The sequence below is a fragment of the Syngnathoides biaculeatus genome, chromosome 15 (genome assembly GCF_019802595.1).
Source record: "Syngnathoides biaculeatus isolate LvHL_M chromosome 15, ASM1980259v1, whole genome shotgun sequence".
Taxonomy (NCBI): Eukaryota; Metazoa; Chordata; class Actinopteri; order Syngnathiformes; family Syngnathidae; genus Syngnathoides; species Syngnathoides biaculeatus.
The window spans coordinates 7,055,446-7,077,272 of NC_084654.1; the positions used below are offsets into that span (position 1 = coordinate 7,055,446).

General features: G+C 41.9%; 1 protein-coding gene and 1 non-coding gene across 7 annotated transcripts in view; one reads left to right on the forward strand and one right to left on the reverse strand.

The window, feature by feature from the left end:
• Nucleotides 1–21,827, reverse strand: part of alk (ALK receptor tyrosine kinase) — a 453,734-nt gene that overhangs the window by 128,511 nt on the left and 303,396 nt on the right. For all 6 annotated transcript variants that reach the window (XM_061844090.1, XM_061844089.1, XM_061844092.1 and 3 more), the window contains one exon: nucleotides 12,006–12,136. In XM_061844090.1, coding sequence (XP_061700074.1) covers nucleotides 12,006–12,136 — 131 coding nt within the window. The remainder of the gene's footprint in view (nucleotides 1–12,005; nucleotides 12,137–21,827) is intronic.
• On the forward strand, nucleotides 13,761–13,833 carry trnat-agu (transfer RNA threonine (anticodon AGU)). The gene has a single exon. It is a non-coding gene; the product is annotated as a tRNA-Thr (tRNA).

The following is a 21,827-nucleotide window of genomic DNA, read 5'->3' on the forward strand; positions in this document are numbered from 1 at the left end:
CATGAAGTACTTGTTGTTGCAGTCTTCAGAACACTTGTTTTGACTTTACTTGGAGTATATTTGCATTGAGACTTTGCTTTATGGATTTAATGTAACACCATTATTGTTTTGAATGTGATATACTTACTTGAAGCATGCATGAGACCAATGTTTTGCAATTAGTGTTTTTCATTGTTTAAATCAACAAAAATCTCCACTTGAGATCCATTTTTTACCCCCCATTCATTTTCAGTTTTTTTTTGACAACATAAGTGCTCCTCCAATAATCCTGGACATTTCAAATAACGATGATTTTGAATTTCTTTGGATCTCGAGTCACAAATTACAAGGCACAATAAAAGTCTATAGACAACGGTATATAGTGAACATGTTCTCCCACCAACGTTGAGAAAGCAGATCATGGTTTAAATATTGATCTTGGCAAAGATCTTTTCAGCACACCATTATATAACTGTTCTTTATCAGAAACAGAACCTTTTGAATCCACAATCACATGATACTGAAATTCTTTGGGAACATATTAAACAAGATTAATTTAAATAAGGCAGCATAGTAGGAGACTCATCCAGCGTAAAACTGTGCCAAACACATATGAGCATCCATCAAACGAATCCCATACCGGATCGGTCGTGGCCCAGGTAAACAAAACCCTCTCCAGGCACCGTTACCCTGGAGGGTGCCGGTGGGAATTCAGCTACTGTGGGTCGAACACAAAGAAGAGGAGGAAAGCGGCTTAATCGGCAGAAGAAGAAGAGGAAGGCACATAGCCTACAACTGAATGTATGGACTTTGAATGTTGGGACTATGACAGGAAAAGGTAGGAGTTGGTTGACATGACTATTAGGAGAAAGGTTGATATATTGTGCGTCCAAAAGACCAGGTGGAAAGGTAGTAAGGCGAGAGGTTTAGGAGCAGGGTTTGAATTATTTTACCATGGAGTAGATAGGAAGAGAAATGGAGTAAGGGTCATTTTAAAGGAAGAGCTGACTAAGAACGTCTTGGAGGTGAAAAGAGCATCAGATACAGTGATGAGGCTGAAACTTGAAATTGAGGGTGTTATGTATAATGTGATTAGTGGTAATGCCCCACAGGTAGGATGTGACTGAGAGTTGAAACAGACATTCTGGAAGGAACTAGAAGTAGTTTCATTGCATCCCAGACAGAAAGAGAGTTGTGATTGGAGCAGATTGCAATGGAAATGTTGGTGAACGAAACAGGGGTGATGAAGAAGTGATGGTTAAGTACAGCATCCAGGAAAGGAACTTTGAAAAACAGATTGTGGTGGACTTTGCAAAAAGGATGGAAATGGCAGTAATGAACACTTTTTTTCCAGAAGAGGCAGGAACATATAGCGACGTACAAGAGCGGCAGTAGAAGCACGCAGGTGGATTATATTCTGTGCAGACGATGTAATCTGAAGGAGGTAACTGACTGTAAACTGACTGCTCCCGCAAGACTGGACAACTATAGCCAATGTGATCAGAGAGACAGGCAAGAGAGTACTTGATGTGTCGTCTGGTAGGAAAGGGGAGAAGGAGACCTGGTGGTGGAACCCCAAAATACAGGAAGTCATTCAAGGAAAGAGATTAGCGAAGAAGAAGAAGTGGGAAAGTGAGAGGAGCGAGGAGAGGCGAAAGGAATACACTGAAATGTGACGTAGGGCAAAGGTAGAGGTGGCGAAGGCTAAACAAGAGGCATATGATGACATGTACACCAGGATGGACACGAAAGAAGGAGAAAAGGATCTCTACAGGTTGGCCAGACAGAGGGATAGAGATGGGAAGGATGTGCAGAAGGTTAGGGTGATTAAGGATAGAGATGGAAATGTGTTGACTGGTGCCGGTAGTGTGTTGAATAGATGGAAAGAATACTTTGAGAAGTTGATGAATGAAGAAAATGAGAGAGAAGGAAGAGTTGAAGAGGCAAGAGTGAAGAACCAGGAAGTGGAAATGATTACTAAGGGGGAAGTCAGAAAGGCACTACAAAGGATGAAAAATGGAAAGGCAGTTGGTCCTGATGACATACCGGTGGAAGTATGGAAGCAATTTGGAGAGGTGGCTGCGGAGTTTTACACCAACTTATTCAACATAATACTAGCAGGCGAGAAGATGCCTGAGGAATGGAGGAAAAGTGTGCTAGTTTCCATTTTTAAGAACCAAGGGGACTTGCAGAGCTGTGGCAACTATAGAGGAATAAAGATGATGAGCCACACAATGAAGTTATGGGAAAGAGTAGTGGAGGCTAGACTCAGGTAAAGTAAGCATCTGCAAGCAACAGTATGGTTTCATTCCTAGAAAGATTATGAGCTGTGCCATAGGTGTGAAAGAAGAATTTAAGGTGGAGGTGGGAGTGCATCAGGGATCAGCTCTGAGCCCCTTCCTCTTTGCTGTGATATTGGATAGACTAACTTGACGTTCTATGCATGACGTTAGACTGGAATCCCCTTGGACCATGATGTTTGCAGATGATATTGTGCTCTGCAGTGAAAGCAGGGAGGAGGTGGAGGAACAATTTGAAAGATGGAGGCATGCACTGGAAAGGAGAGGAAAGGAAGTAAAACAGAATATATGTGCGTGAATGAGAAGGGTAGAGGGGAAGAGTGAGGCTACAGGGAGAAGAGATAGCAAGGGTGGACGACTTCAAATACTTGGAGTCAACAATCCAAAGCAATGGTGAGTGTGGTAAAGAAGCGAAAAAATGGGTCCAAGCAGGTTCGAACAGCTGGTAGAAGGTCTTTGGTGTGTTATGTGACAGGGTTAGATGATGATGATGCTCCCAAACAGATTAAAAGTTAATGTTGTTGCCTCTTACACTTAAAATACAGAATTTGCTTTTTGTTCGCTGTATTGTCTGTGCTTTCATCCTGGATTAGGCTGTGCCAAGGTGGAATTTTAAAATTACACACCATGTCATTCTGCAATTTCTACTTTGGCTTCAGAACAGAAAATCTCGCCCAGTTTAACCACTTTTTTTATTATTATATTATCCATTATAAAACACATTGATGGGCTGCGTAAGTACTGTAACATTTCTAATTATGAGTGTACGTCTTTAAGAAGGGGGTGGACGAGTGTAAGGTAAACTAGGAAAAGAGTGTGGCGGAGCAGTGGTCGTAGTTAGAGAAAGTTACATGTCCTGCTTAAAAGAAACTAGTGGCTTCTTTTATTTTTTTACAGTATGTATGTGAGTTGTGCCATTGGATGTAACAATAAAAAAAGTCATCCCTCACTCATTGGATCACATTGCAAAATGTCACAAACTGAATAACTGTATGTTATACTTTCAATCGAGACTGCATCAGTGGTGCACAATTGCGCATGCACGCAGTTTCGTGGGACCATTGGCTGAAGTTTTTTTTTTTTTTTTTTTTGGCACGCAGTCCCGCGATCGACCAAGACTGCCGGTTGATCGCGATCGACGCATTGAGCACCCATGGCTTAGATGGAAAAAGATGACACACTGTGGCGACCCCTAACGGGACAAGCCGAAAGGAAAAGAAGAAGAAGTATAGTAGGAGACTAGTTACAAGATCTGCCTCACATTTGTGAGGATCAGGGTTCAAATCCCAGCCCCTCCTGTGTGGGTTTTGCATGTTCTCGCTGTGACTGTATGCGTTTTCTCTGCATACTCAGGTTTCCTCCTATATCCTAAAGACATGCATGGTAGGTTGATGAAGACTCTAAATTGCCTGTAGGTGTGAATATGAGTGTAAATGGTTGTTTAGTTGTATGCACCCCAGTCTCACCTGAAGATAGCTGGGATAGGCTCGAGCACCCCCGCAACCTTAGTGCCAATAAACGGTCCGGAAAATGGATAGATGGACAGTTTAAACAAAGTCAACAAAGTCAAATCATTAATAGCAATGAGTAGCTAGTTTTGAGTGCAAAAGGCTGGAACAACTATATCAAACAAATATCTCTGCAAGGGATCATCACTGTGAGCCTTAATTTTCAGTCCTTGCTTCAAATTCTGTTCAGTTAGAAAGAAAGGTAATTTGAGGCCGAGCTTTGTGACAGGTGCTGGAGGGTAAAAAATGGGGGTGGGCTTGAAATACGCGAAAATGTACTAAGGCCACACGGTGAGTTTGCCGAGAGAGATTAAGGTTTAGATTTTGTAGTGGGAGGTGCATAGAGGGTGTTATGTTAGAAAAGCAGGTGGTGACTTAAGAGAGTATGACACTTCTGTTTCTCTCAATTGCTGTTGCTCAAATGCTGGCTGACAAGAAGAACAGAGTGAACCCTGAGCTGAGAACAATTAGACACTGTTGAATCGACTGTGGATATGCATGAGCAACAACACCTGCTCCATCTGTGTCAGAAAGACAGTTATCTAAAGAGGATAAGCATATTCATTTGTGTATAAAATACTACATTCACAGTCAATGTTTTGCATGCATATCAGAGGTCTTTGTCTCTTCCCTAGCAGGGATAAAAAAAAAAGAAAGCTGCTCTATACACATTTTGTTTAGGTCTGTGTACCAGACATGAAAATGCTGAAAACCCTACACAAATTGTATACATTTTTATGCTCTTTAACACCCAAAAATTGAAGACAAAGTGACGCCAATTAGTATTAGTGGCAAGGATGTACGAGGTCAACTGTGAGTGATACATCTTACCTGTTCAAAGATTTTTGTATCTTGGGGAGGAGAGTCTGAGTCGTGTATTGTGTATTGTTTTGTTCTGTTGAGTGCAATTAAAAAGCTCAAGCTAACAAGCCACAGAGGGCTCATTATTATTATTTTTTTTACAGGTTATGAAGCTGACATAAGCCAGTGTCCTTGCACTCACACTGAATTTCTTCAAATTCAAATTCAGAATGAAAGCCATTAATTTTTTTCATGGTTACATTGTAAGATAAATTTAAAATAATATGAAAGTGTTTTGACATCATAATATGTGTTATTTTACAACTTAAACTAGAGTCCAACAGTAATTGATTAGTGGATTTCATCAAACGATACTATTCCTTCTCAAAATAATCACAATTGGCTGGAGTGTTGCCGCTTATATGCCAATAATATTTTTGTGTTCTGTTAAAATGGTAAATACTGTTGAAGAATGTCATTTTGCCGTTTTTGAACTTGCGGTCTCATTCCATTTGATCCGATAAGCATATTTCTGAGTCAATGACTAATGACATGTTGTCCCACTTGTTACATGGTTACGACTGAGCCCAGCTATTATTTAAACAACATTGGCAGATTACCATGTTATGTTTAGGGTGCACAAGCTCCTGAGCATAATACTGCTTTTACAGCAAACATGTCTGTTTCTTACTGTGAGCAAAAAGAGATGATAAATAGTATGAAACACATATTCTTAAATTCACCAGATATAAATGGAAAATCCATCCATGCATTTTCTGAGCTGCTTATCCTCACATGGGTCGCAGGAAAGCTGGAGCCTTTATTAGCTGTCATGGGGCAGGAGGCAGGGTCATTGTTGAACTGAATGCCAGCCAATCGCAGGGCACATGGAGACCGAGAGCAGTCACACTCACAATAACACCTAGTGGCAATTTAGGGTCTTCAATTAATGCATATTTTGGGGATGTGGGAGGAAATCGGAGTGCCCGGAGAAAACCCATGAAGGCACTGGTAATACATGCAAATCCCACACAGGGGGAGGCTGGGATTTGAACCCAAGTCCTCAGAACTGTGAGGCCAACACTCTACAGCAGTCCCACTGTGCTGTCCTAAACAGAAAACGTATTGGATAAATTTCTATTAGTTCCGCTGTCTCAATGCCCAACTCATTACCAGAGCTGACAGTTCCAGTGTTGGCGTGAAATTGGAGACACATTTCTTGATGGGAAACTTGGTTTTTGGAAAATATTGGCTCACGTTTCAGAGTCAGAATCAGCGAGAACGTGCCGAAGGCTGCCAGACTGGTAGGCGCCATCTTGTATTCTGTCTTCCTCTACTTCTTTTCCTTTCGGCTTGTCCCATTAGGGGTTCCACCACCAAGTCTCCTTCTCCCCTTTCCGACCAGAAGACACCCCAAGTACTCTCCTGCCTGCCTCTCTGACTCTCTCAACATGCAGTCTATTCAAATGCAATTAATGCACAGTTGATAAGATTTTTGAACCTTTGTTTAGCTGAGGCTTATTTTTGTGATCTAATATTTTAAATAAGGAAATTATGGAACAAGCATGATGATTTCATGCCCAAATTGACAATTAATAATTTATTTGGTCATTCAGTCTTTATCTACTCTTTTAATTTTGTCTATTGAGTCACGTGTTAAAAGCACTTTGTCACAAGGGCCATTGAGCCCATTTTTTGAGAAATTTACCAGTTTTTATTTAAGGTGGAGGTGGGACTGCATCAGGGATCACCTCTGACCCCCTTCCTGTTTGCAGTGGTAATGGATAGGCTGACAGATGAGGTTAGACTGGAATCCCCTTGGACCATGATGTTCACAGATGATATTGTGATCAGCGAAAGCAGGGAGCATGTAGAGGAACAAATTGAAAGATGGAGACATGCACTTGAAAGGAGAGGAATGAAGATTAGCCGAAGTAAAACAGAATTTATGTGAGTGAATGAGAAAGGTGGAGAGGGAACAGTGAGGCTACAGGGAGAAGAGATAGCGAGGGTGGAGGACTTAAAATATTTAGGGTCAACAATCCAGAGCGGTGGTGAGTGTGGTAAGGAAATGAAGAAATGGGTCCAAGCAGGTTGGAACAGCTTGCAGAAGGTGTCTGGTGTGTTATATGACAGAAGAGTCTCTGCTAGGATGAAGGGCAAAGTTTACAAAACAGTGGTGAGGCCGGCTATGATGTACGGATTAGAGACTGTGGCACTGAAGAAACAACAGGAAACAGAACTGGAGGTAGCAGAAATGAAGATGTTGAGGTTCTTGCTCGGAGTGAGCAGGTTGGATAGGATTAGAAATGAGCTCATTAGAGGGACAGCCAAAGTTGGATGATTTGGAGACAAGATTCGAGAGAGCAGAGTTCGATGGTTTGGACATGTTCAGAAGTGAGAGAGTGAGTATATTGGTGGAAGGGTGCTGAGGATGGAGCTGCCAGGCAAAAGAGCGAGAGGAAGACCAAAGAGAAGGTTTATGGATGTGGTGAGGGAAGACATGAGGGCAGTTGGGGTTAGAGAGGAAGAGGCAGGAGATAGGCTAAGATGGGAAAAAGATGACACAGTGTGGCGACCCCTAACGGGACAAGCCGAAAGGAAAAGAAGAAGTTTCCAGAGTGCTGAACTTCGCCTTTGTTCTTAAATATGGGAACTACCACACTTTTCCTTCATTCTTCTGGCATCTCCTCTCCTGCTCCTATTCTATTGAATAAGTTGGTCAAAAACTCCACAGCCAAACTCTCCAAATTGCTTCCATACATCCACTGGTATGTCATCTGTCTTTCCATTTCTCATCCTGTTCAGTGCCTTTTAACCTCCCCCTTTCTAATCATTGCCACTCCCTGGTCATTCACGCTTGCCTCTTCTACTCTACCTTCTCTCCCATTTTCATGATTTAACTTCTCAAAGTACTTTTTCCATCTACTTAGCACACTACTGGCACCAGTCAACATATTTCCATCACTATCCTTAATCACCTTAACTTGCTGCACATCCTTCACATCTCTATCCCTCTGTCTGGCCAACCTGTAGAGATCCTTTTCTCGTTCTTTCATATCCAAACTGGTGTACATGTCGTCATATGCCTCTTGTTTAGCCTTCGCCACCTCTACCTTTCCCCTACGTCGCATCTCAATGTATTCCTTCCGCCTCTTCTCAGTCCTCTCCATGTCCCACTTCTTTTTCGCTAATCTCTTTTCTTGCATGATTTCTGTGTTTTGAGGTTCCACCACCAAGTCTCCTTCTGCCCTTTCCTACCAGAAGGCACGACAAGTACTCTCCTACCTGCCTCTCTGAGTACCTTGTCAGTAGTATTCCAGTTTTCTGGGGGTCTTCCTGTCCATCTAGAGCCTGTCTCACCTCTTTCCGAAAGGCCACACAACATTCTTCCTTCTTCAACTTCCACCACCTGATTCTCTGCTCTACGTTTGTCTTCTTAATCTTCCTACCCGCTACCGGAGTCATCCTACACACCACCATGCTATGCTGTTGAGTTACACTCTCTCCCACCACAGCCTTACAATCAGTAACCTCCTTCAGATTACATCGTCTGCACAAAATATAATCCACCTGCGTGCTCCTACCTCCGCTCTTTTAGGTCACTCTATGTTCCTGTCTCTTCTGGAAAAAAGTGTTCACCACTGCCAATTCCATCCTTTTTGCAAAGTCCCCCATAATCTGATCTTCGAAGTTTCTTTGCTGAATGCTGTATTTACCAATCACTTCTTCATCGCACCTGTTTCCTTCGCCAACATGTCCATTGAAATCTGCACCAATCACAACTCTCTCTCTGGGATGCTCAGGACTACTTCATCCAGTTTCTTCCAAAACTTCAATTTCAACACGAGGTCACATCCTACTTGTACGGCATAACCGCTAATCACATTATACACAATACCCTCAATTTCAAATTTCAGGTTCATCACTAGAATTTCACCCCTAAGACATTCTTAGGCAGCTCTTCCTTTAAAATAACCCCTACTCCATTTCTCCTCCCAACTACTCCATGGTAAAATAATTTAAACCCTGCTCCTAAACCTCTCACCTTACTACCTTTCCTCCTGGTCTTTTGGACGCACAATATATCAATCTTTCTACTCATCATAATGTCAACTAACTCCTACCTTTTCCTGTCATAGTCCCAACATTCAAAGTATCTTGTAATCTGTCTGTATTACATTTTCTCTGTACATCATATCTTGAAAATGCAACTCTGTCAATCATTACACATTTTAACATCTAACATATACATTGCTCGTTTTTATTGTTAAATAATTTTATTGCCTAAAAAAAAATGGTCGAAGAGATGTGAATTTAAATTAAAGGGGACAAATGTCTTAATAAATCAACTTTTTCTTGTAATTGGGTAATAATATTGTCACTATGTTGCCCCAATAAATGTCATATATGAATTTAAATTATCCACGTTTGTGGGTTCCAGACGTTTTTCTGACAAGAGGCCTGAAATCAGGTCATTTAAATTTCTTGAGCTTATCTACATCAGTAGTGAAGATCTCCGCCTTCCCTTTCCACCCCTAACCCTGAGTTATAAACATAACAAACAAATGTGCCCTCACAAGTGGATCCTCCACACGACCGAACCAATCAGAGGAAAGCGGCAACCTTAGCCAAATATCCACACAGCGGATACAAAACAGGGTGAAACAGATAATAGCTGTCAGAGGGGACTTTTCTGGACACTATGTACAGCTTGTACTCACAAGGGTCGTGGGTCTATACCAGTTATGTTTGGGTGGAGACTGGATACATGCTGAACTGGTTGTCAACAAATCGCAGGGCGTATATAGACCGCCAACCATTTGCACACACCTTCACATCTCGGGGCAATTTAGAGTTTTGGAGAAGAGGGAAGAAATGAGGAACCGGAGTACATGGAGAAAACTCAGGCACAAGAAGAACATGCAACCCCCACAAAGGCGAGGCCGGAGATTTGAACTTGTGTTCTCAGAACTGTGAGGTGAATGCGTTAACTTGCACTGTGGCACCCCTTTTTCTTTATTTCTTTGCTTATTTTCTGCTATTATAGTCACACGTATTTGATAATAAAAGGCATCTAAATCAAATTTGAGCCCGGGTGCATATTTTGCATGAGAAACGTCTCACAGCACCACACCAGACAAAAATGTCACAAAAGGTCCATTAACTAAAAGTTTACTCACAAATTTACTTACTGTGAAATCTGAGCCTGTTTAGTTGAGCAGAAATCTGATGTACTCGCAGGAAGCAATGACTGATTTTGTTTAATGAGTGGGAACAGGTGGTTACTCAGATTCATTAATTTTTCTGCTATCTAATGGAAAAAACATTTAATTGGTCTACCTTCTCTATTTATCACGAGCCTAAATAAATGAACAGTGATATATTATTTGTAGTAGATAAATAATTTGCTTTAAGCTATCCATCCATCTTCTGTCCCACTTTATCCTCATTAGGTTCCAGTTGAGCTGCAGGCTTTTCCAGCGGACTATGGGCGAGAGGCATCAAGGTACACCTTGGAATTATGTAAAAGTGGATCATTTCTGTGGTACATCTGAGGAGCTATCATGGTGCGCTATACATGAGCTAAATTAATGGCGCTCTGCTCACCAAGTATGTGTTTCGGCTGAACAGATATGAAAAAAAATGTGATAAAATGTTAATCTCATCTGAGCTTCAATACAAATATAACCTTCTAGCCAAAGTAGATCATTACATCTTTTTAGACGAAAAACCCAATGTTGATCAGTCAGAATACAACCATACTGACCAAACATTACAGTACATTGAAATGTTGAAATCCTGTAAAAATGGATTACGTTTCCAGTCAACAAAATAGATGAGTGATGCACATTTTCTGGCAGAAAGTATTGATTTTATTATTATTTTTTTTAATTTGTGTAGGGTGTCAGCAGAACAGTGAATGTCAAAAGTTTTGGCTCTTACTGACATCTGCACATGTACATGGATATACTTTTTGTTCCTTGTATCTAAATTTCTGATTAAAACAATGAACTTCAATTTCCTTTTCTTCGAGGAAGTTGCATTAGTCACACACCGGGAAGTGCCTCAGTACTGCAGATAATCACACGATTTAATTTAGTATGCCATAAGCAGCTAATTGTGGAACATTAATTTTGGTCAGCCCTTACTCAATTACTCCCTTTTCTGCTCAGTTTAGAGCTGGTAAACAAGTTTTAAAGTAGAGATAAGGGATCTTGGACAGAACTGTCTTCATTCATACAGATTTACTATGTAAATCTGTATGAATGAAGGATATGTTTATACATATCCTTATAACTTAAAACATATGTTTAAACATATCTCGGATATGTTTACTTGATGCGTACATGAAAAGTATCAGTTCGACAGATTCAGTTTGGTATAATAGCTTGCAATTTTTTCAGTATTTATTCAATCTTTGACGAATTATAAAAAATGGAGGAAATAAAGCATTTCATCCATATTTCATTGGTAAAACTCACTTGAAATGATAAAGCAAATGTTACACAGCAAATGCAAACCATCATATTTCAATTTGAGTATTGTTCAAAGTCAATTGGTAGAAGGATGCTGAGGATGGAGCTCCCAGGCAAAAGAGCGAGAGGAAGACCAAAGAGAAGGTTTATGGATGTGGTGAGGGAAGACATGAGGGCAGTTGGGGTTAGAGAGGAAGATGCAGGAGATAGGCTAAGGTGGCAAAAGATGACACGCTGTGGCGACCCCTAACGGGACAAGCCGAAAGAAAAAGAAGAAGACTGTTCAAAGTCAACAGAAAGGAATATTATTTCAGTCTCTAAGAGTCTTCACATTTCATTACAGAATGAGATACAATGAAAAAAAAAATCCCCCCCATAATTTTCAGTTTGACATCCTTGAGCTAATCCGAGAGCTCAATCACCCAGCAGATGTGAAATTCCGATTCAGTCTACATGCATAATACAGAAGCATTCAACAGCAATACATGAAGAAAGATAGTCTCTTCCTTTGCATTTGGTAAGACTGTTTTTTGATCTGGTTCACCTTTGAAAATTGCTAGAATTTTGCAATCCCATTAGTGCTACGTAAAATGCATAATGTGACTATTTAATGATACAATGCAACAATCAACGCACTCCATTTTTGCTTTATTGAGAAAGGAACCATATTTGTTCATGCTGTTAACCCTTTGATTCATCCCATTCAGTCAGTAAATGTTGACAAAGCTATAATTAAACACAATGAATGTATATATATTACCAGTGTAATAATATATACTAAAATATAATTATTGTTATCAGAAATACAAAGAACAATCAGTTAACATTTTCAAAACACATTAAATGTTTCAATGTACTACAGTGTCAGGGGTCAGATTTTGGATCCCTTCACTGAGTCCCAAAAAAAAAAGGTTATTAACATGAAAAACAAATCTTACCCATGGTGCAGTTGGTGGTAAATTTGGGTTCAATCATAGCTGTTTCATCAAGTGTCCACGGGTCATAGCTGGCTGAGATCCGGAACGGTGAGCCCCCGTGGGTCCCCAAGGTGAGGTGAGCCAGGGCCCAGCTGCCAAGGAGAAAAAGTAGGAGCAGGATCATTGTGATGAGCAGGCACCATAGCTGAAAGATAATCTCACATCCTCTATGAGGTTGCGGGTTCAGGGCGGGTTGGTTCTGCTCAACCTGAATCCCCATGACCCCAGGGGAGGGACTGTCTAAGACCTCAGAGGAAGACATGGGGGCTTCCTCATTCTGCTCCATTTTGGTTTGCTCAGACATGGCCACTCTTTGAGTCTCTAAAAGCAACCTTCCAGATGAGCAGGCGTCAGGTAGGTGACACCTCTCTTGGAAGCGTTAAATGATAACTGATTTGGGAAAATCCATGCACTTGCGAATAAACTGAGGCACTGAGCCGAGTACTGCTGAGAATGTGGTCCTCCCACATCTATCAACTGTCCCCAATTTTGTTAAGCAAATTGCTCTGACTTCACTTGGGCTTTAATGTCATAAACAGTCTCCCCTCCTTCCCTCACTCTCCCCTCACCCTGGCTTTTGATCCTCTACTTCTTTTTCCATACAGTATACAATCTGTAAATCACTTTTACATTCAGTAATAAACAGTCAGGACTATGTAAAATATTTAGGCAGCTGTCACAAGCAATGTAGTTGCAATACTATAATGATCGTAAGCTCCGCGCAGGCTCAACTGCTAAAAAACGTAATGATAATAAATGACTAAATCTTGGAGCACTCTTGGTTATCCATATGAATGGTGGTTAGCAGGCTACTTTTTGGTTCATGGCGGATGACATTATACCACGTTCACACTGAGCTGCTTCCAGTGTTGCTTCAGAGCTCAGCTCTAGATTATCCATCCATCCATCCATCCATCCATTCATCCATCCATCCATCCACTTTCTTTGCCGCTTATCCTCATGAGGGCCACGGGGAGTGCTGGAGCCTATCCCAGCTGCCAACTGACAGGAGGCGAGGTACACCCTGAACTGGTTGCCAGCCAATCACAGAGCTCATAGAGACAAACAACCACACTCACAATTTAGAGTCTCCAATTAATGTTGCATGTTTTTGGAATGTGGGAGGAAACCGGAGTGCCCGGAGAAAACCCACGCAGGCATGGGGAGAACATGCAAACTCCACACAGGCGGGTCCAGGATTAAATCCGGGACAAACGTTTCACTAGCTGAACCACCATGCTGCCAGCTCTAGATTATTTACTTTCAAAAAACACCAATATGGAGGAAACAAAACTGGTGTCGAATGACCACAAACTTTTTCTAGTTCAGACTCATCTGTCACTGGCTGGGGGCAGTGATAACAAGTCCCTAAATATTAAACCACCATTTGAAACTCTAGTCATACACTGTTCTATAAACAGACATGCAAATTGTAATTTGGATATTATTTTGTCAATATGATGACGTAGGGCGGCATGGTGGAACAGCTGTCGAGGTGTTGGCCTCACAGTTCGGAGGACCGGGGTTCATATCCCTGCCCCGCCTGTGCGGAGTTTGCATGTTATCCCGTGCCTGCGTGGGTTTTCTCTGGGCACTCCGTGTGTTGTCCTCACGACACGTTACTATGTGAAGCTCACAAGCCAGCGAACTTATAAAAAAACTCCGGACACAAGGCGTTTTTTTGGCTTTTATGGAGGTCTATTGTGGTAAATGAAAGGCCCCGTAGCTCAGTGGTTAGAGCACCGGTTTAGTAAACCAGGGGTTGTGGGTTCGTATCCCACTGGGGCCTCCACTTCCTGAGAAGGGTTGCATCAGGAAGGGCATCCAGTGTAAAAAAAAAAAAAAAAAAAAATGTGCCAAACATACATGTGCGTTCATCTGAGATGACACGCTGTGGCGACCCTGAAACGGACAAGCCGAAAGAAGCTATTGTGGTAAATGAAATAATAAATGTAACTGAAAGATACAGAAAAATATACATTGCACTGTGTGCCATTGTGCAAAGTACAGGTAGCTATCTTATTTATGCTAAACACAACAATAGCGGTATCAACGATCATTCGTTTACATCGAGCTTTCAAATAAAATATTATTGTGACCTCAACTTAGTGTCTGTGAAAATACAATACTTCCAAAGAAAAAAGTTTCCCAAGGTTCAAACGTTTAGAACACATTCAGCATAGTTATGAGTTGTTCTCAGACTTAATGTTTACCATGCTCATATTTTCACCCGAGATACGTCAAAGATCCTCTATGTCACATTGACCAATCACTCCACATAGAAACTGAATGGTGCTCACAGGTCAAGAGGTGTCACTCTGACGCTTTTCTTTTAAAACATTTTAACACATCGCATCATGAAATAAACACATTTTTAACTTTTTAACTAACTTTTTATATTTATCTTATGAAATATAAAAATCTTTTATCTCAATACATTACATTCCCCGCTTGATATAATCACATTATATCACTTCAAATACCAACATATTCATGAAACATCGTAAGGAATATTCAATCTCTCTGAAAGTAAAACCACAATCTCTGAAACAGGTCTCAAGACCACCTTCCCAGTCCCTTCTTTAACAATCCGCACTTCAACTTTGCGGACTTTCTTGTCACTACTGGGTAGAGTTTTCACTATCATTCCCTGTCAGGAGCCAGGCTGGACCACGGCCAAGAGGGGCATGGCCACTGCCCTGGCCGGTGACAGTCCCATCAGCCATTCATTCCTGTGTGCCTGAGCATCCTTTAACAGGACAACATCGCCTTCTTTCACATTGGTCTGGTTTTCAAACAATTTTGTGCATTTCTGCAGAGTAGACAAATATTCACCTTTCCACCTCTTCCAAAAATGAATCCACTACGTGTTGTACATATTTCCATTGTTTTCCATACAACTGTCCAGAGGAGAAGTTTCCAGATGGAGGAGAAACTATGCTTGAATTTTGTGTTAGCAACTTTGCCAAAGTCAGTATTTTTGGACAGTCTGGGTCGGTAGATATTGGGACGAGAGGCCTTGACTTCACCCATAAACGTGCATAAAACCTCATGAGTCAGACATGTTTGAAAAGTTTTTAGCAACATTGCATCGAGGATATGTCTAGCCACCCCAATCAGAGGTTCCCACGACCCTCCCATATGGGATGCATCTGGAGGGTTGAAAATCCATGAGGACCCCTTCTCTTTGAGATACTTTCCAATTGGTGATTTGACTGTGTCCAAACCCAGTTCCTTACAAGCTCCCACAAAATTAGTTCCTCTGTCTGAATGCAAGAGCTTAGCTGGGCCACGAATAGAGAAGAATCTCCTCAATGCATTTCTAAAGCTGTCTGTGGACATAGTTTCAATGAGTTCAACATGTACAGCTCTGGTTGTCACACATGAGAAAATAACACTGCTTGTTTAGGGGACTACAATCTCTTGTGGGGCATGCAACTATAGTCCACGGCCCGAACACATCCAAACCTACTGAAGTGAAGGGAGGCTCAGGTGTAACTCAATTTGAGGGGAAATCTGCCATTTTTGGGGGCTGCATTTTACCTCGCAGCTTGCGGCAGGTGACACAGTTGTATCTTACAGAAGACACAAGCCGTTTACCTCCGACTATCCAAAATCCAGAACCACGGACAGCTCCTCGTCTGCTGCTACTTCTTTTTCACATGTCAGAATGTGGAGACTGGCATCTAAATCAACGTTTTGCTTTCATGCACTTGCCTCTAAGTCTGCTCTCTGCCTCATTATGGTTGCCTCTTTTTCCGCAAAGATGAGCTGGCCTTTTTTTTTTTTGACGTATCGGCTTTCGTAGCTGAAAAATGCTAAACACAACAATAGCTGTATCAACGATCACTCGTTAACATCGAGCTTTCAAATAAAATATAATTGTGACCTCAACCTAATGTCTGTGAACAAACAAGGCTTAAAAAGATGAAAGTTTCCCAAGGTTCAAAAGTTTAGAACACATTCAGCGTAGTTATGAGTTGTTCTTAGACTTAATGTTCACCATCCTCATATTTTCACGGAGATACGCCAAAGATCCTCTATGGAAATAAAGAGTCCTAACGCCGCATAGAAACTGAATGATCTTCACAGGTCAAGAGGTGTCACTCTTATGCTTTTTCTTTTAAAACATTTTAACAAATCGCATCATGAAATAAACATGTTTTTAACTTTTTAACTAAGTTTTTAACTAACATATTTGTCTTATCCATCCATCCATTATCTACCACTTTTCCGGGTCGGCTCACGGGGGAAGTAGCTTCAGCAGGGATACCCAGACTTCCCTTTCCCCACCCACTTCTTCCAGCTGTTCCGGAGAGATCCCAAGGCATTCCCAAGCAAGACAAGAGACTTAGTCGCTGCAGTGTGTCCTGGTTCGTCCTCAGGGTCTCTTTCCGGTGGGACATGCCCGGAACACCTCAACAGGGAGGGGTTCAGGAGGCATCCGAATCAGATGCCCCAGCCACCTCATCTGGCTCCTCTCAATGCGGAGGAGTAGTGGCTCAATACTGAGCCCCTCTCAGATGACCGAGCTTCTCACCCTATCTCTAAGGGAGACCCCAGACACCCCGGGGAGGAAACTCATTTCGGCCGCTTGTATCCGGGATCTTGTTCTTTCGGTCACGACCTACAGCTCATGCCCATAGGTGAGGGTGGGAATGTAGATTGACTGGTAAATTGAAAGCTTTGCCTTTCGACTTAGCTCCCTCTACACCACAACGGACTGCTACAAAGTCTGCATCACTGCAGATGCTGCACCGATCCGTCTGTCGATCTCCCGCTCCATTCTTCCCTCACTCGTGAATAAGACCCCAAGATACTTGACCTCCTCCACTTGGGGAAGGATCTCATCTCTGACCTGGAGATGGCACGCCACCGTTTTCCGACTGAGGACCATAGTCTCAGATTTGGAGGTGCTGATTCTCATCCCAACCGCTTCTCACTCGGCTGCGAATTGCTCCAGTGAGAGCTGGAGATCACGGCTTGATGAAGCCGACAGAACCACATCACCTGCAAAGAGCAGAAATGCGATGCTGAGGCCACCAAACCGGACACCCTCTATGCCTCGTCTGCGCCTAGAAATTCTTTCCATAAAAGTTATGAACAAAATTGGTGACAAAGGGCAGCCTTGGAGGAGTCCAACTTTCACTGGAAACTCTGACAGCGGTCGTACAAGGACCGAACAGCATGTATCAGGGGATTCGGTACCTCAAGAGGGAACCTCCCACAGGACTCCCCAAGGGACACGGTTGAATGCCTTCTCCAAGTCCACAAAACACATGTAGACTGATTGGGTGAACTCCCATGCACCCTCGAGGATCCTGTCGAGGGTGTTGAGCTGCTCCACTGTTCCACGGCCAGGACGAAAACCACATTGTTCCTCCAGAATTTGAGACTCGATTTCCCGATGGACCCTCCTCTCCAGTACCCCTGAGTAGACCTTACCAGGGAGGCTGAGGAATGTGATCCCTCTATAGTTGGAACACACCGTCCGGTCACCCTTCTTGAAAAGGGGGATAACAACCCCAGTCTGCCAATCCAGAGGCACTGTCCCCAATGATCACGCAATGTTGCAGAGGCGTGTCAACCAGGACAGCCCCACAACATCCAGAGCCTTTAGGAACTCCAGGTGAATCTCATCCACTCCCGGGGCCTTGCCACCAAGGAGCTTTTTAACCACCTCTGTGACCTCAACCCCAGAGATAGAAGAGACCGCCTCAGAGCACCCAGACTCAGCTTCCTCGTGGGAGGGCGTGTTGGTGGTATTTATCTTATGAAATATACAAATCTTTTAACTAAATACATTACACTACAGTTTCCTCCCACATCCCAAAAACATGCATTAATTGAATATTCTAAATTGCCACCAGGTGTGATTGTGAGTGTGATTGGTGTCTATCTCTGTGTGCTCTGCGATTGGCTGGTAAACAGTTCAGGGTGTACCGAGCCCCCTACCCGATGACAGCTGGGATTGGCTCCAGCACTCCAGTGACCCTCATGAGGATAAGCGGCTCAGAAAATGGATGGATGGATATTTAAAACACAGCCTTAAACATTGAGGGACCCAACAAATTGATATGTAGTTTTCACACGTAAATATTATCCACACATTGTATATCATGTAGTGCCATCCATCCATCCGTTTTCTTAGCCGCTTATCTTCACGAGGGTCACGGGAGTGCTGGAGCCTATCCCAGCTGTCAACAGGGAGGAGGCGGGGTACACCCTGAACTGGTTGCCAGGCAATCGCAGGGCACATGGAGACAAACAGCTGCACTCCACAATCACACCTCGGGGCAATTTAGGGTGTCCAATTAATGTTGTATGTTTTTGGCAGGGTGGATCAACTGGAAAACATTGGCCTCACAGTTCTGAGGTCCCGGGTTCAATCCCGGACCCGCCTGTGTGGAATTTGCATGTTCTCCCCATGCCTCCGTGGGCTTTCTCTGGGCACCCGAGTTTCCTTCCACATCCCAAAAACATGCAACATTAAGTGAGGATAATCACCAGTTGGGATGTCTAGGTAATTATTACTTACGAATGAATGAGTTATGGAGCAGCTGTCGGCAAAGCATGGCAGTCATACTTCCATCAGACTGCCCCAGGGCTGCTGTGGAGCGAATGATGTGTGTAAAAGAACGATTCTCTAGCATTGACTTAAATTAATTTTAATAAAAACCTTGGTTTTGTTATGTGTTCATAAAAGGACCCTCTAAAAGCTAATTTGGTTTGACCCAGTTTTTTATCCGCTTTACATATATTTGCCTAAGACTGCGCTTCCCTATGATTAGCTGCTTTCTTGTAGAAAAACCACTTGTGACAGTACACTTGTTTGCTATGTTGCTGTGTTGTTTGGGAGCGGCGACGCAACCGAAGAGCTTTGCTAGTGATGTAGATAAGCTTGAGAAAACTGAACCACCTTATTTCAAGCCTGAAAAAATCTGTGAAACTCAAATTTCACACTTACTGCAACACCACAGAGACAATATTGCATCTCAAATACCAGAAAATGTTACTTTGGCAAAATATGGACCTCTAACAAATAGAATCGTATCACTAAAAAGCTGCTAAACCGATGATGTTTCATAACAATGTCGATGATAGTTGTGCTCTATTCATTTGCTTCAACATGTTCAACTGGATCTGGATTTTCATGTGTCAAATGTGAGCGATTGTGTATAGTAGCAGTGTGTCTAAAAGAGTAGAAGAAACTCAAAATATCCAAACAAAAACTTCTGCTCCAGAAACACCTGAGCTTTTATAATGTCCCAGATGTCTGCGCACTGACTCCACAGGCTTTGCCTTACAAGTGTTGCTATCTTCTCCTATTTTGTTGTTCCTTTCCTAAATCTATGATTTTGATTTTCAACCTTCATCATGGCAGTTTACTCACTTTTCACTAGGCCTTTATTAGAAAGGAGGGAAGGTGTTGATCAAATGGGAAGTGAAACTTCAGCAACACACTACATCTTTAAGAAAGCATCTATCTGTACTGTGTCCTTGATCAGGGTAATATTATTTTCGGACTCAGAAAACTACACGTTGTTAGGATCCAAGCCCCACAGGCTGAATCATCAACAAGATGGTACCGAGCCTGTAATTCCATGGGAATGTTTGTTTCCTTGGACGTAAAATATATGCAGGCAACGCACTGCGATACAACAAACTACTAAACCCCAGATAGGCAGTGAATAAATGCTTCAATACCCCAAAACTGAAACAGATAACAAATTAGCAAAATCTATGATTTGAAATGAACAAATATGTAAACAAAAACATGTCCTTTGAGTTACATAAATAGGCTAGATATTGGTACTAAAAATAAAGCTGGTAGAGCTCTATTACATCCAATTCCATTTACTCCATTTGGACCCTGAAACAGCCCACCCCGTACACACATAGGTTAAATTATTGAAACCCTCCATTAGAGACAGAAAATCCAGCAAAGATCTGATGTTGGGGATGTTTGCCTCCAGGAGTTTTTGATAGCATTTAGATTTCATTATCCTTTGCACAGAGTGAGAACACCATGTGCCAGATGTAAAAGAGCAACTCCACTTAGTCTTCTCCATGTTTCGCAGCATTCTTTTCTTTGTAGACTTCACTCTATTTTTTGTGTTTGTAAATATACCTTAGAGCTGATGTGACTTGTCACAAAATGGCAGCATCGTCTCATCCATCCCAAAACACATTCCCCCAGAAGCTCAGGCGCTTGTCTATGTACACTGGTAAATTCTAGTTTCAAGTTATTGCAATGGTGTTTCTTCCTTTAATGGTGTGTACTATGCATGTAACACAAAATACAAGTGTCTGTGATTTCTAAATTATTTGTCCGTATTATCAAATTATATCTGTGCCGAAAATCACTGACTATCTCTACAGTTGTGAGTGGAGCAGCGAGTGCACCTCTCATAACAGTTCAACATAATTAGTGGTTGACCGTGCATGGCACAGTGCCAAGAAGAAAAATAGGCAATGCAAATGAGTGATAAAGGTTTATGTATGCCAAATACAGTGCAGCACTGATCTGGAGGACTTCAAAGAGACACCTGTGAGTTGACAGCCCATTACAATAGCTTTGTTAACTTTCTCCTTTATTTATACTTTTCTACCATTCTTTGATGAATTCGTGTTCGTTTTGCATCACCCTAACCCATTTTGGACCTGGTTTTGGTATTTGGGCCACAATATTCTTCAGTGCTTGTTTTTGTCCCAGTGAATCGGCAACCCATTTAAACAAGCTGTGTTGTCTCCTTTATTTATACTTCATTCTCTTATTCTTTTGTATTTCCACTAAGTTATTGTCCAAGTTATTGTATTTTATCCAACAGAAAATATTGTCACAAAGATTTTGTTTGTGTTTCAACAACCAGTGCTTCTAAAACAATTATCTCAATGGCATTTTACATTGTTGGTTAGAATTAATCTAAGCAGACTTTCCTAAGGGGATGTGTTTGTCATTTCAAATATGAAATGTTTAACTGTGTTGATTTTATGATTAATTTGAAAGCAAAAATTAACTGGGAGTGGCATTCAACAGCTTGAAGCCTTGTTTTTGATTAATTGTTCACCATTTGCCAAATTTCTTCTGATTGGGAAGTGTGTTCAATTGAGTTCACCATCGCCATAAAACACTCTTATCTCTAGTTTGTGGTCACAAATTATTATTATTACAATTTATCATTATGTTGATTATTTTTTTACATTATTATATGATAACTTCTATTTGCTTAATGTTCAATCTTATACAGAGCATGTTTGCTGTTCACCAACCCCCCCCAAAAAAAATCATCCATTCATCCATTTTCTGAGCCTCTTATCCTCACTAGGGTCATGGGCTTTCTGGGGCCAATCCCAGCTATCTTTGGCCAAGAGGCGGGGTACACCCTGAACAGCCGATCGCAGGTCGCACATAAACAAACAACCATTCTCACTCACATACACACCTACTACAATATTCTTCTTCTTTTCCTTTCGGCTTGTCCCGTTAGGGGTCGCCACAGCGTGTCATCTTTTTCCATCTAAGCCTATCTCGTGCATCTTTCTTCTCTAACACCCACTGTCCTCATGTCCTCCCTCACAACATCCATCAACCTTTTCTTTGGTCTTCCTCTCACTCTTTTGCCTGGCAGCTCCATCCTAAGCACCCTTTTATCAACATACTGACTCTCTTGCCTCAGAACATGTCCAAACCATCGAAGTCTACTCTCTCGAACTTTGTCTCCAAAAAATCCAACTTTGGCTGTACCTCAAATGTGCACATTTCCAAACGAGAACCTCAAC